This window comes from Bos mutus, chromosome 8, assembly GCF_027580195.1.
Source record: "Bos mutus isolate GX-2022 chromosome 8, NWIPB_WYAK_1.1, whole genome shotgun sequence".
NCBI lineage: Eukaryota > Metazoa > Chordata > Mammalia > Artiodactyla > Bovidae > Bos > Bos mutus.
In genome coordinates this window covers 29,443,907-29,458,737 of record NC_091624.1, presented here as the reverse complement: position 1 = coordinate 29,458,737, position 14,831 = coordinate 29,443,907, and the positions used below count along the sequence as shown (strand labels likewise).

At 40.8% G+C, this 14,831-nt stretch overlaps 1 protein-coding gene across 12 annotated transcripts in view; it reads right to left on the bottom strand.

The window, feature by feature from the left end:
* The window catches only part of CDC14B (cell division cycle 14B), a 163,362-nt gene extending 151,182 nt beyond the window's left edge, over positions 1–12,180 (bottom strand). For all 12 annotated transcript variants that reach the window (XM_070375305.1, XM_070375306.1, XM_070375308.1 and 9 more), the window contains exon 1: positions 11,883–12,180. In XM_070375305.1, the coding sequence (XP_070231406.1) occupies positions 11,883–12,042 (160 nt within the window). In that variant the 5' untranslated portion in view covers positions 12,043–12,180. The remainder of the gene's footprint in view (positions 1–11,882) is intronic.
* Between the last annotated feature and the right edge of the window lie 2,651 nt (positions 12,181–14,831).

Here is a 14,831-nt window from a genome sequence, read left to right as displayed (position 1 = left end):
TCTAATCCAATTCTGAGAATATAAAGAAATATTATGCTGTAAAAAAAAAAAGAAAAGAAAATTAATATGTAATACAGCATTATTAACTAAAGTACAGATTTTGCTCAAATCTCACAAAATTTTATGCCAGTGTACATTATTTGTTTTCATACATTACTCAAGACTCCACATTGTATTTAATTACATTGATCAGCTTCAGCTGCATGCAACAAATTCTGGTAAATTCTCTTTTTATTTTTATTCTATTACAAACATTTTCCAATTTTCCTTGTTATGGCTTCTTAGATATACCCCTCATTTTAAAAGCAGACATTTAATTTCCAAATACATGGGAGTTTTAAAAATATCTTTGATATTAACTTTTCATTTTTGATACTAATTTCTCATTTAAATGCTCTCTTCTCTGCAATCACTTTCTGTGTTTTTGCAGTCTTCTAACTTTATTGAGACTTTCAATGGCTAAGCCACTCTTCTGGTAAATGTCACACTGCACTTGAAAATATGTGGGTCATTTTGAAGTATCTTTTGATACTGATCTCTAACATAATTCCACAGTAATAAGAAAACACTCTGTGTATAATTTAAATACCTTTAGAGCATGAAATTTCTGCACCTGGTTTTATGTCTTTGGATATGTTCCAGTGTCTCTTAGCTTATAGTCTATGGGAATTTGAATTGAATTTGCATCCTACTATTGTGTGAAAATTGTATAAATCTTAATTATGTCGAATTAGTTCATAATGCTTTTCAGGTCTACTATATTCTTCTACTTCTCTTGTACATTCATTCTATTCATTTCTCAGAGTTTGATATTGAAACTCCAATTAAAAATCTTAATTTATCTACCAAAACAAACAATTATAATGTACAGTGGAACTATATGTAACTTTGTTCTGTATTTTCCAAGTTGCCTGTAAATGTGTTATCTTATTTTCATAATTTAAAAAATAAAAAAGAAAGATAAGAAAAATACAACAGAGAAAAAAAAAAAACAGTAGTTTCAAATTAGAATATAATAGTGGGGTTAAAATCCCAACCTCAGTTGTGTTTGCTAGCTAAATTCTAAGCTTTTTTGAGTTTATTGTCAAAAAGGAAATAAATGCATGTTAAGATGTTTGTTTCACTTGGTGCTTCCAAAAAGCTAATGACAGAAGTACAATATAAAATTCTAAGAGCAGTTGAGAACAGCTCCCAAAATGTAAAATCGTAATGTTAATTCTGTTACACATTCGAGTCAAAGCAATTCTTCCCCAGCACCTATAAAAGAACGTGAAAATCAGAATGCTTTTCAGTTTAAGTCACACACCAAATCTAGTTCTTAAAATATTTAGCCATCTTCATCTTTAGTGCCTCTAATTTAAGAAGCAATACTCAACTTAAAAGGTGCTCTGTAATTACCTCCTTTACCAATAAATAAGATATTCTTAAAAAGAAAACAAAGTATCTCATTTTAAATTATGTCCTATGTGACACTTTGACATTCAAATTAGAGATACATAATTAATTGGAATCTAGAACTTTCACTTTAGTTTTAGTAGATATAGTTTCAGTATATTATTAACCACATGCATATATTCATATTATATATATAAATATAATGACTAGTTATGTACCAAAATGAAGCTTTTTCTCGTTTCTTTTAAAGGTTAAAAACACGCATGAGAAAGACACCATAAGACAGATCATTTTCACCACATATTGAAAAAAATAATTAACTTTGTGTAGGAATTATCAGGTGACATTTCCATCACAAGTTTCTATAAAACTAATGCTGTTTAAGTCTAAAGAGCAAAATTACTTAATGATGACTTATTCCTTCATTGCCTGTCTTCATTGAGATAATGACTTAAGAGTATATTCCTTTCTCAATCTTTTAGTGATAACAAGCATGTTGTTAATAAATCTTCACATCCCCTCCTCCCTTCCTCAGTAACACTTGGCCCAGTGCCTTGTTCAAAGCAGTTGCTCAATAAATATTTGTTGAATAAATTCCATAGCACAACTTATACGAATACAAATGAGGATAAATGAGCAAAATGCAGAGAATGATTCAGCTGAGATGGTCCTAAAATAAAGGACTTTGCAGAATTCATAATCTGTAATGATATTATAGCATTATGGATTGGATATAAAAAGATCAATATCATAAATTGCATAGCAGTGCCAAGAAAGTAATTTTAGTTTCAAATTAGAACTTGAAGGAACAACAAATATCATCAGCATCAGGAACAAGATGTTTTTCTTTTGTGCAAAGTACATTGTCAACCAAATTTTAATAGTATAAAAGTGAACTATCTGAGAAATGAAATAAATATGCGATACTATGCAATTAGAATAAATTTACCCTGCCTAACTTGTTCAGCTTTTCAGACTGAAAGACAATTGGACCAAATTTTTGAACTGACTGGTGAATAAAGAACTCTAACAGAACTGCTCCTCTAGAATATGAATGATACTAAGAAAGGAGCTGAATAAAAGATGAAGAGAATAAAGTCAGAAAATGTTTAACTGAAAATAATATATGGGCCATTCAGATTTGTTCTTTTGGTAAATAACTGTAGTTGAAAATCAAAAAAAATCAGAATATTTTTAAAAAATAGGATATAAAAGAACTCCCCTGTTTCCAAAGTTCAAATTGGCATTTCATGAGATTTCCCTCTTATCAAACACTGTAAGATATATGCCTGGCCTCTAAGCAAAGAAATGCCAAGAAATAACTAACCTGCGGGGGGGCGGGGTGGGGATCAAGAACAGCTGTTACAATAGCTCATTCTAAGTATCCTTTCAGCAAATGCCTACAAAAGTGAGATTCATTTTAAATAAAAATTTAGTATTACCAAAAACATCTACCATCTAAAACACAGCATTCATAATTAACCCAACAAAATATCACAGAGACTACTTCCAGCATTACCTATAACAGAAACCAACAGAACTTTTCATATAAAGACAGATTTCAACTTAAGTTGTAAACATACGAAAGATACTTTACAGTTAAAAAAAAAACTAAAACTGCTACCTAAGACTAAAATTAAAACAAGCAAACAGGAAGGGACGGAACCAAGAGTCACGACTAACAGGTTAAATCTACAGTTTTAAAATCATCAAAGAACTGCAAAGTATAGTCAATGATCTGAATACCTTTGTTGGAGCAGAATCCATGAAAAGCTATAGAAAAAAAGAGAGAGAGAGAGAGAAGGGCTTAAAACTTTCAAATAAACTTGAGAATCGAGATGAGATGTACACATTCCAGTTAAATAACCTTGTATTTCAGAAGTTAAAATCAACTTCACTTTGGAAACTGTTTTCTAAGTTAATCCCTGGCTAATATGGTCAGCACTTCGAGAAATTAAATAAATTAGACTAAACAACCTTGGAGGCTAAAAATCAAAAACTGTAAAGAAACAGAATTTGAAAATTGGTTATCTCCTGCTGCACCACTTTCTTTGTCTTCAATACAATCTCTCCACTTTTCACCCTCAGCAACCCCTGCACCTACTTACCTCACTCATAAGGGTGTCTGACCTAAGTGAGGACCAGCTCTGACATAGAGATAAACGAATCTACCCAAGTTTTCCTTTCTATTTAAAGACAATTATAAAAGTAATTTTAATGTGAAGGCCTTAAAGGACTTACTAAGATCAAAAATATTCTGTAGCTAGCATGGGAAGAAAAACAAAATACTGGCTACTAAAATTATTTTTTCCCAGTGTAGTAAAAAAAAAAAAAAAAAGTAGATTTAAAGCTATCATTTCTTACCTTATTTATATTATTTTCTGACTCCCACCCCTTCCAAATAAATTAGGTTTCTGTGCCACACATTAAACATTAGAAAGGCCTCTTGAAAGGTAATTTGTTTTACCCAAAACAAACACCCTGTCTGCCAAGAGCACCACCAGTATCAACGCTTTTGGATCTGTGAAATATTCTTTAAAATGAAGGTACTAGAGCACAGTCAAGATTTAAGTTAGCCACTGTGAAAAATTTGTACTTCATCAGTAAATAATTAACTTTAAATAACCTTCTACCTGAGGCTCTCCCATGAGGTCTTTGCATTTTTTATGAAGAACTCCCCCACCCCCACCCCCCGTAAACTTGGTTGCGATTTAATAGTAAGCAATATATGAACTCTTTAGTATAATAAAAATACATAACAATAGCCTCAGAAGAGTTTTGTTTTATTCCTCCTCTTACAAGAAATCTTTGAAGAGAAACCGTTAATGTTTTTCCCAAGGCAGAGAAGATTATCAGCTCGGCGCCAAACCTCCTCCGCGGCTCTGACAAATACTGAGCCAGCCTCATCTGGAGCGTTTCTGCCCTAAAGATCACATTCAGAAGCAGGGGAGGGACACACTGCATTTTCACTGTTCTGAGTCATCGAACCTTTTGTGCAAGCACACATATGAGGGAAATGTTTGATTCTGAGCCTGAAACCCTCCCAATCATGACTGACTGCCTCAGCATGCCCGCTGTACCCCCTGCCTTGCCCGCTGCTAGCACACTTGGTATACCAGAGACCATTTTAGGAGCCCTGGTTGTCATGGAGGCACCAGGCCAGGCACTTAACATGCGTCCCTTTCATTTCATTCTCCCAACAACTCTGCAGACTTTTTAAACAGAGGAGAGAATCCAGGCTCCAAAAGGTTATTGACAATCTAGCTGTGTTCAGTCCTTGAGTGGGGAGACACCAGCTTTCCCTGGTGTCCTTGAGCCTAACTACTAGAATTAGCTCTTTAAAAACTCTACCATCAGTTTTTCTTCCCCAAAGATTTCAACCATACTATGGGTCCCCTACAGGCTAGTTCTCATTCAAACCCTCCAAGTTCTATGGCTTCAAATAAGGCAGAAAACATCACCTCCATGAGAGCAGGAACTATCTCTAGCAGTAACTTATTTTAAGCACTTAAGGGGGGGTGGGCAGGGGGCGGGTAGGGATGGGGGAAGCCTGCCAGAGTAGGTATTCATTACATGTTGAAGGAATGAAATATCTGGAAAATTAGGGCTATAATGATGGCCAACTTGCAAAGTATTAGGTTGGTGAAAAAGTAATTGTGGTTTCAGATCATGAATTTTAAATCACTACAAATAGGCTCAAACACATCTTTGTTAAACAAAATAGGAACCGTGACAATCAACACGTTTTTGCCAACGAGAAATACGTTGGTTCATTCCTGTAGCGTAAAAAATCAGTGCTTCAGGATTTGACGAACTCTTGAAAGCATTTTCTGCCTCCTGCTGGTTGTGGAAGCATTTTCCCTGCAAAAAGTTGTCAGGATGCTTGAAGATGTGGTAGTTGATTGGCAAGAGGCTGAGTAGGGCAGATGAGGCAAAACTTCATAGTCCAATTTGTTCAACTTTTGAAGCGCCGGTTGTACAGTGCGTGGTCAGGCGCTGTTGTGGAAAATTGGACCCTTTCTTGTGACCAAGGTTGGCTGCAGGTGTTGCAGTTTTTATCCAGCACATCTCAACAATTTGCTGAGCACACTTCTCAGATGTAATGATTTCAGACAGCTACAGTGGATCAGACCAGCAGCAGACCACCAAACGGTGTCCATGACCTTTCTCAGTGCAAGTCTGGCTTTGGGAAGTGCTTTGGAGCTTCTTCTCGGTCCAACTACTAAGCTGGTTGTTGCCAGTTGTCTATGAAATCCACTTTTTGTCACATGTCACAAGCCAATCAAGAAATGGTTTGCTGTTGTTGCATAGAATAGAAGACAACACTTCAAAATGACAATTTTTTTGATTTCCAGTCAGCTCCTGAGGCACCCACTTATTGAGCTTTATCACCTTTCCAATTTGCTTCAAATGCCCAAAGACCACAGAATGGCTTGAGTTCTTCGGCAACTTCTCATGTAGTTGTAAAAGGATCAATTTCGATGGTCCTCTCAATAGGCCGTTGTCAACTTCCAATGGCCAGCCACCACGCGTCTCATCTTCAAGGCTTTGTCTCCTTGGCAAAACTTCTTGACCCACCTCTGCACTGTACGTTCATTAGCAGTTCCTGGGCCAAATGCGTCGCTCATGTTGTGAGTTGTTTCCACTGCTTTATGATCTATTTTGAACTCAAATAAGAAAATCACTTAAATTTGCTTTTTGATTTCCATAGTATAAAATAAACAGCAAGTAATAAGTCATTAGCAAAAAAAAAGCAAGACATACACATTAAAATGATGTATAACATAACCACATGTAAGAATATATCCCAATATCAAGCAGGAAAGTTCAACAATGTAAAATCACAATTACTTTCGTACCAACCTAATAGCGTGAGCTCAGAAGGACCTGTATTGTGTACTTAGTTTGCTTATTTTTCCAAGTTTACTAGATAATTATTCATCTCTCTAAATTTAACTTTATAAATACTATTTGTCTTGCATCATCTACTAAGTAGCAGAGGAATAACTAGATGTTCAATAAATCATTTATATATAACTGTGAAGCAGCTTTATCTGTCAGAAAGAATAAAAAGCAGGTAATCAAGACTTTCCCAAAAAGAAGTTGCATCAATTTTGCCAAAATAACATCTCGAATTCCTCAGAGGGAAAAATGGACAACTGTGAAATTTCTAGATAATCTCTTAAAAATCTTCCAGAAAACACCAGTCCAGTCAATTCAGAGTTCCCCCGAGACTATGTCAGAAATATCCAAGAAATGTCACTGGTATGCACCAGTGCCTTCCTTCCATCCTAAAAATCCACAAAGTGGTTTCCTTCTAGCTCTCTCCAACCCTAATGAAATCTGGGGAAATCCATTCTCATTCTAAGGCACAGAGCAGTTAATCTGTGTTGACTGTCGACTCCTAGCATTAATACCATCTCTGCAACCCAGTTATTCTACTTTCCCTTCATCTTTGTGCCCAAACACTCTATGTGGCAGCAACACTGAAACTGTGTTAAGTGTCTGCCTTTTTATTGTTGCCTAAGAATTAGACTCAAAGCAGATGACTAACATGATACCATCAGAAATAAAGATGCTGAAGAAATAAGCAAGTACACAAATCAAGAAAATAAATTCACACTATACACAGAGTAAGTATACACATGTTATGAATAAGAAGAAAAATGAACATTACAGACTTTGATGAGTTTCAGTTACTAAAACTCAGTAACCTAGTACATGAAACTCTTGAAGAAAAATTATTTCCTCTTTAATCAGTGCCCCAGGTTAACAGCATTCCTTTTCTATTAAGAAAACTATGCTTCTATCACTGCAAACAATGAATAATGCATGATTATTTTACACAGTAAGCATTCAATAAATTCTTGAACTAATGAAGAAATTTTCCCTAATAATATCTAGCATGATTTTTAAAATCCTAAAAAGAAGGGGGGAGGAGCAATGCTGTATCTGTTCAATTTTATTTGATGAGTATCCAATACACCATGAATTGATGCTTTTAAATAACAACCCTGACCTCAATTAGAGCTTCTCCAATAAAATTATTTACTGTTACAATATACTCTTTAAACAGTAGAATATAATGGCAGACACTGAAAAAGAGTTTTTCTTCAATTTAAGACAAACCACCAAGAATATCTTTTAAGGCAGTAATTACTGTCAATTTTCTCTACTAGTCTGGAAAAAATTTTTAAAGTAAAATAAATTGAAGATGTGTACCAACTATTAAATCCTATAAATTATCAAACACAGAGATTATGCAGTAATGTATAGTCTTTAAATTTTGTTTCTGTATTAACAAAGAAGAAAGGAAATGTGCTATGTCATTTATGGAGGGCTCTATTTAAGGGACAAGAATACATAGCAATCAAAAAGATTCAGATTTCTGGCCTCAAGGAGGTTCACAGGAAAATAAAAAACCTGACTGGGGAATTTCCTGGTCATCCAGGAAATTCAAGTAGGGGAACTAAGATCCCACAAGCCTTGTGGCCAAAAAAAAAAAAGAGCCTGACTGTGTCCAGCACTTTTTCCCTGGGTATTTCTCTCATCCAGATACCTAGCTCCAAATTCAACTAAAAGCCCTTCTCACTTCCCTTCTTCCTCCTGCTTCCTAACTGATAACTCATTAGGATCTTATCTTTAGCATTAATGTAAATAGTTTCTTTCACATGATTCACTGAAACTGCAGCAGGAAAACAGGTAAAATTCAAGCCACTGCATACGGCAAGAACTGAGTGAATGGCTAATGAGAGGTTGATGGGGTCTGCTTGGGAATAAAACCTGGGTCAATCTGCTCCTTCTAAGAGAAGTGCCCAGTTTATCAAGGAGGTGGGCCAGACAAATAGTGACCACATAACAAAGGACAGAGGAGAAGGCAATGGCACCCCACTCCAGTATTCTTGCCTGGAAAATCCCATGGACGGAGGAGCCTGGTGGGCTGCAGTCCATGGGGTGGGGTCGCTAAGAGTCGGACACGACTGAGCAACTTCGATTTCACTTTTCACTTTCATGCATTGGAGAGGAAATGGCAACCCACTCCAGTATTCTTGCCTGGAGAATCCCAGGGACGAGAGAGAGCCTGGTGAGCTGCTGTCTATGGGGTCGCACAGAATCGGACACGACTGAAGCGACTTAGCAGCAGCAGCAGCAACAAAGGACAGAGGAGCAAAAATAGAAATTAAACATTCCATGTTAAATGTACACACATGAAATACCCTGGGATCTATGGGAATTCAACTTACAGATAAAATAGATTGTAACAGAAATGTCAAGGGACCAAAGTTTTAAAAAAATTAAAAGTAATATATTTAAAGGCAGAGTGGGCAGAATAATGTATATTAATGTTTACAAACCAACCCCACTGGGAAAGAATCTTCACAATCCTATAACAAGTATTGGTGAATATGTGGAATAATTGATAATTGCTAGTGAGAATGCTGGTGGTACAGCTGCTTTGGAAAAAAGTCTGGCAGTTCATGGAGTTACCATGTGATCCAGAAATTCTACTCCTAGGTATATATCCAAAGGAATTCAAAACAAATGTCCACACAGAAACTTATACGTGAATGTTCATAGCAGCATTATTCATAATTGCCCTAAAAGTTCACTCACAAATGGATAAAACTGTATAAATCTGGCCTGGCCACTTTATGTTTACAGACACAGTCACACATGTAGGTAGATAAGCACACTGATGCTATCTGTGTGCAGTAAGGACTGGAAAACCTCCAAATAGCCATTTATTTATTAGCATTAAATAAATGACAATTAAGCCATACAATGCAACAATTTGTTGTTTAGCCACCGAGTCGTGTCTAACTCTTCTATGATCCCGTGAACTATAGCCCACCAGGCTCCTCTGTCCATGGGATTTCCCAAGCAAGAATACTGGAGTGGATTGCCATTTCCTTCTCCAGGAGATCTTCCCAACCCAAGGGTCAAACTAAAATCTCCTCCTGCGTTAGCAGGTGGATTCTTTACTACTGAGCCACCAGGGAAGCCCTACAATGGAACAATATGCAACCATTAAAGAGACCACTCTTCTGGGGAGGGGAGGGGAGTGCAAAAAAAAAAAAAAGAGAGAGAGAGAGAGAACAACTCTTGCTGGTATGGCACAATTTGCAGAAACTTAAATATGAGTAGAAAACTGAAGGGAAATAAGATGTTACCAGAAAGGGAGACTAATTATATTTATATATCTGTTTTGACTTTAAAAATGTGCATACACTATTTTCAGAAAACTGAGGGAAAAACAAATTGAGAAGGATGGTACCAGGTTGCCATTTGCTGAGGATGAGGTCTCAAGCCTTGCCTACAAGCCCAGTAAAAAGAAATCCCCACTTTGCATCCTAAGTTACTTTACTTATCACACCCAAACAAACTGATTTAGTACCATTTTTCCCAGGAAGACAAGACTGCCACTAAGGGACACATGGAGCAATTCTAGGGGAAGTTCATTTCCTCAACCCCCTGGGTTAATCTTACTGAGATTAGACCCGTCCGTTATGTGGGCTTGTAATATAAATAAGAGTATTGTGATTATATATGGTGCACCAATTCTTGCCTCAATATTCTGCTTGGTGATATTTTCTGATATTAATTCATTGATCACTACCTCAGTAGAGCAAGCCACACTGCATTTTTTTCTCCATAAAGAAGGAAAATTTACTCCAATGTCTTTGCTGACAGAAACTTCCTTTTAAACATAGACATTTAAAAGTATATATGTATACATTTAAATCCACATATCCTACTTTATGGTATTATACTTCATATCTATTTTGGTCTAAGCAGTAATTAAAACCAAATGAGGCAGTTCTACACGTACTAATACAAAACAATCCTTTTGCTAAGAAACACTGAAAACAATGTCCAAAACAATGCTGCGGTGCTTGGGTACGGTAGAGAATGTATACATGTAAACATGCCAGTCTATTTCTAGAAGGATTCACGAAAGACTAGCAGTGTAAGCTGCCTTCAGGTTTCGACACCCGGTTGCTGAGACCAACTTTTCTCTATATATAGTACTCCTGTTTACCTTTGGAATTAAGAATTCTGTACCAAGTAAGTGTTACTTGTCCTAAAATCAAATGTTATTCAACAAGGTCCTTCGAAGAGGTGTACATAACAAGACATAAGGACGGCGTGTGTCCTTCACCTGGGCCATCTCCTCGGCAGTGCACACCAGTGGGACCTGGGCGCAGGCTAAGCAAGAGGGCTTCACCTCCTACAGCGCCAGGCGCTAAGGTGGAGCTGGGCAGGTGCCAGTGAAGACACGGCCTTACAGCAACCTCTTCCTCCTCCCGCCTCCTCCAGTCCCCAGGGGCCTCTCATTCAATGTAGAAACCTTCCGCTCTACACTCTACTTTCTGTGAAATGCACCTTAGTTTCCAACTGCCCATCAATCTAAAAAAACATTTCTAATAAATTTCTGTGTTTGAACATTTTCTAAATTAATGTTCTGACCACTCCAGCTCACCTGGTTTATCAAAGGCTATGAGCGGGAAACAGTTTACATCAATAAAAACCCTACACACCGAGGTTTACACACTCCACGCCACAAATAACAGACTGAAAATTCCCTCAAAATGTAGACTAAGCTGGGCTGTTTACAAAGCGTTTCCACATACATCATCACATTTAACGCCTTCCACAAGCTTCAGGGTCAATCCTGGCAAACCCTACGGCTCCCAAATTGGATTTATAAAGTCTTCAAGACTTGTAGAAGAGGCACTAATAATAAAGCAGCTATCAAACGGCTGCTTTTCTACCTGCAATTTCTCAGAAGTGACAACTCTGGGCATTCATCACACTGAACGGTTCAAGTGCCATCAACGTGACATTCCTTCCAGAAGCAAGACAGGGGAATTATCCCGAGGTCTGGGGTGTGCTAGTGCGCGCGCTGGGGACAGGACGAGTGCAATGAGGACCAGGGCGAGGATCTGGCTTCCGCGCCCGGCCAAGGAACGCCGCCCCAGACGGGATTTCCCACAGATCAGCGGAGGTTTGGCAAACGCCAAATAAACACTGCAGCTCCGGTGCCGGAGCGTTCAGCGCGCTCGGGGAATCCTTTGGAGTGATTCGGAGGTTCAGACTCCTTAAGGGCCAACCGAGCTTGCAACCCTAGAGGCGGTATCAACTCGAATTTAGGAAAATCCCGAGGCGCCGAACAGACGCCAGCAATTTAGAAAGGTGACCCTCGGGCCATCCTTCTGGGGTAGGAGGATGCAAAACAGATAAAGTTACAGCTCTCAACAAACGCAGATGGGAACTCGGGGTAGGGGGGCGCTCCCAGAGCCAGGATCCTGAGGGGGGTGTGGCCACCCCCTGAAGGGGGCTTTTAGGGGGTGGCGTGGAGGCGTGTCAGTCGGCCCTGGGAGACGCCTCTGCTGCCTTGGGTGGGTGGGTGGGCTGGGACCCCCGCCCCCCCGAGCCGGGTGCCGCGTGTTCCAGGCGCCCCGCCATGCTCTCGCTTGCCGGCTCACCGGTGATATCCAGGTACAGATCGTCCTGCTGGTCCAGGTGGTGCAGTTCCTGCGACGTGGAGCTGCGGCTCTTCTTCACTCCCGGAGAGGACAACGAGCACCGCCGCGAGCAGGGGGGCGCGGCGGCCCAGTTCGGCCGCCGCTCGCTCTTCCGCTTCATGGAGGCGGCCGCGGCCCGTCAGGGGACCACGACCATGGCCTCGCGCGCCCACTAGCCCGCCGAAGCCCCCGCCAACCCCGCGCGCGGGCGCTCGGGGCGGCGGGCGCGGAGCGGCGCTGCGGCGACGGCAGGCGCTGGCGGAGCCCGGCGGGAGGTGGCCGCGCGAGAGCCGGAGGAGGGGCCTGGCCCACCGCGCCTGCCCCGCTCCCTCCTGCGGCCGCCGCGGGACCCGCGCAGCAGCCCTCGCTACAGCGCCTCCTGCCGCTGCCGGCGCCCCCCAGCCCGCCCCCAGGTGCCCGCAGCCCGCTGGCGCGGCCGAGCCGAAGGTGCTGCCGCCAGCGGCTGGAGCTGCCCGGGATAACCGCGCGCGCCCACCGCAGCCACTGACGCTGCAGCGGAGGACCCGGAGCACAGCGGGCCGCGGCTCCTGGGGACCCCAGGAGGGCTGTTCCGTGGAGCTTCATTCACAAAAAAGGGCCCACAAACCTCCTCGGGGCCCGCAGACTGAGGCCTTTCATTGGTCAGCGGGGCGTGACGTCACGTAGATGGGGCTTTTCTACCGGCAGGTAGTTGGTGACGCCATAAAGAAAAGTCTGAGTGGTTCCGCCAATCAAAGATAAAAGTGTGCTCGTGACCCTTGGCAACCTCCCGTACTTTTCTGCTTCTTCTGTATTACCGGAGTGCCTAGACCCCAGTTCCTAACTTCCTAAATTTAGAGAGTCACCGAAGCTTTACACAGCCTAACAACTTAACTCCAGTTCTTTGGCATGTATATATATTTTAAGTATTTCTTCGTTTTCCCTGCAATTTTGCCGAGTGAAAGGGGCTCTTGCAATGGCTACTGGCTTGGAAGAGTATGAACTTCTTAAACTGTCTGCTGTTATTATAGACTTAAGGTAGAGTTGATTTCAGAACTTAGTAACTATTAAATCAGCTACGCTCTTTTTATTTCATTCTGACCCATGCCCACAATTCGAATAGACCAGGCAAAGGGCTACTTAAGAGGACAAAAAAATCTACCGTGGAAACAACGACTTGCCATAATGGTTTGCACCTCGAAGTCCTTCATCTCGGAATCCTGCATCCAAATTGCATGCCAGGTGCTAAGTTTTGTTTTTGTTTTTTTAACCTAAGGTATCAACAGGTCCTTAGGTAAAATACTATATTGAACGTTGAAGTAAAATCAGTATTGCAGTATTGAAGCAAGTGACGAATTTAATCCATTACCTTTTATCAGGCAAACTGTAAAGTTATATTCCTTTTTTTTTTCCTACTGGGTTAAAATAATGCCTGGTCTTTCTAGAACTTAACCAAAACTGTCATTTTGGAAGGCCTTTAAATTTCCATGATGGCATGGAAAAGGTTGACAAGACTGGAGGGCAGTATTTAGATTTCATATCCCCAAAATTCCTAATTTTTCACCAGTAAACGTTTTACACTGCAATTGCTGCCAGCCTCTAGAAGAAAAAAGATGAATTTGAGTCAGTTCCCCAGGAAGCCTCTCAGAAATGCAAATTTCCATGAAGTACCTCCCAGAGGGGCATTGACTTCTACAGTTGAAGGCCTTTGCCTAAAGCACTACTAATTAAGGAGAAATGGGGTTTGGGGAAAGCTGTGTCTGTGTGACTGTGGCTTTTGAACAGTCTGGAACTAGAGGTCTGCCACTTAGACCTGAAACTTAGTAATCATGTTCATTCTCCCCTTTCCCCATAAGGAAATCAGTCAGGGAAGGCCTTAAATTTAAAATGATCTACATGTTGTCTGTAAGGGTAGCAAAGAAGCAAGAGAGTTGGGAGGCTGTGAAGTACTGGTGCAAACAGAGCCTATACAAGCAGAAACCTACCCATCCTGTTGCAGGAAGGCGGACCCCTTCCAGGGCCCGAAACTGGGCTCTTGTCTAACACTCAGAAATGAATTGTCCAAGGAGACACATGTGCTGACAAAACAAGAGATTTTATTGGGAAAGGGCACCTGGGTGGAGAGCAGTAGGGTAAGGGATCCTAGGAGAACTGCTCTGCCGCTTGGGTCGCAGTCTCCGGTTTTATGGTGATGGGATTAGTTTCCGGGTGGTCTTTGGCCAATCATTCTAATTCAGAGTCTTTCCTGGTGGCGCACGCATCACTCAGCCAAGATGGATGCTAGCGAGAGGGATTCTGGGAAGTGGACTGACACGCGGTGTCTCCTTTTGACCTTTCCCAAACTCTTCCGGTTGGTGGTGGCTTATTGGTGGTGGCTTATTAGTTCCGTATTCCTTATCAGGATCTCCTGTCATAAAACAACTCATGCAAATGGTTACTATGGTGCCTGGCCAGGGTGGGCAGTTTCAATCAGTGTGCTTCCCCTAACAATCCCACTTCCTCTGTTTTGACTGAGAAGAGGAGGCCTTTCGCACTGAACTGAGGCTCAGTGATAGAAAGGCTGCTGTTTTTCAGACTACCTGTCATTTTACAAGAGTAGGTCTTGGTTTTTGTTTTATTGTCTTGATGCCGAGCAGAGCCCTGTGGGACTCCTGGGCATGGAGGCCTTTTTGTACCCCATTTCTTATAGGCAAGACTCCAGCCTCCATGACTTTCTCTCAGTTCCAAATGGCAGAACAGTTGCTAAAGAAAAGAGGAACAGCAAGGAAACCACCTGAAGCAAGATTAAAGGACCAGAGAGGCTTATCATTTCATGGCAAATCGATGGAGAAACACTGGAAACAGTGACAGACTTTATTTTAGGGGGCTCCAAAATCACTGCAGATGGTGACTGCAACCGTGAAACTAAAAAGACGCTTACTCCTTGAAAGA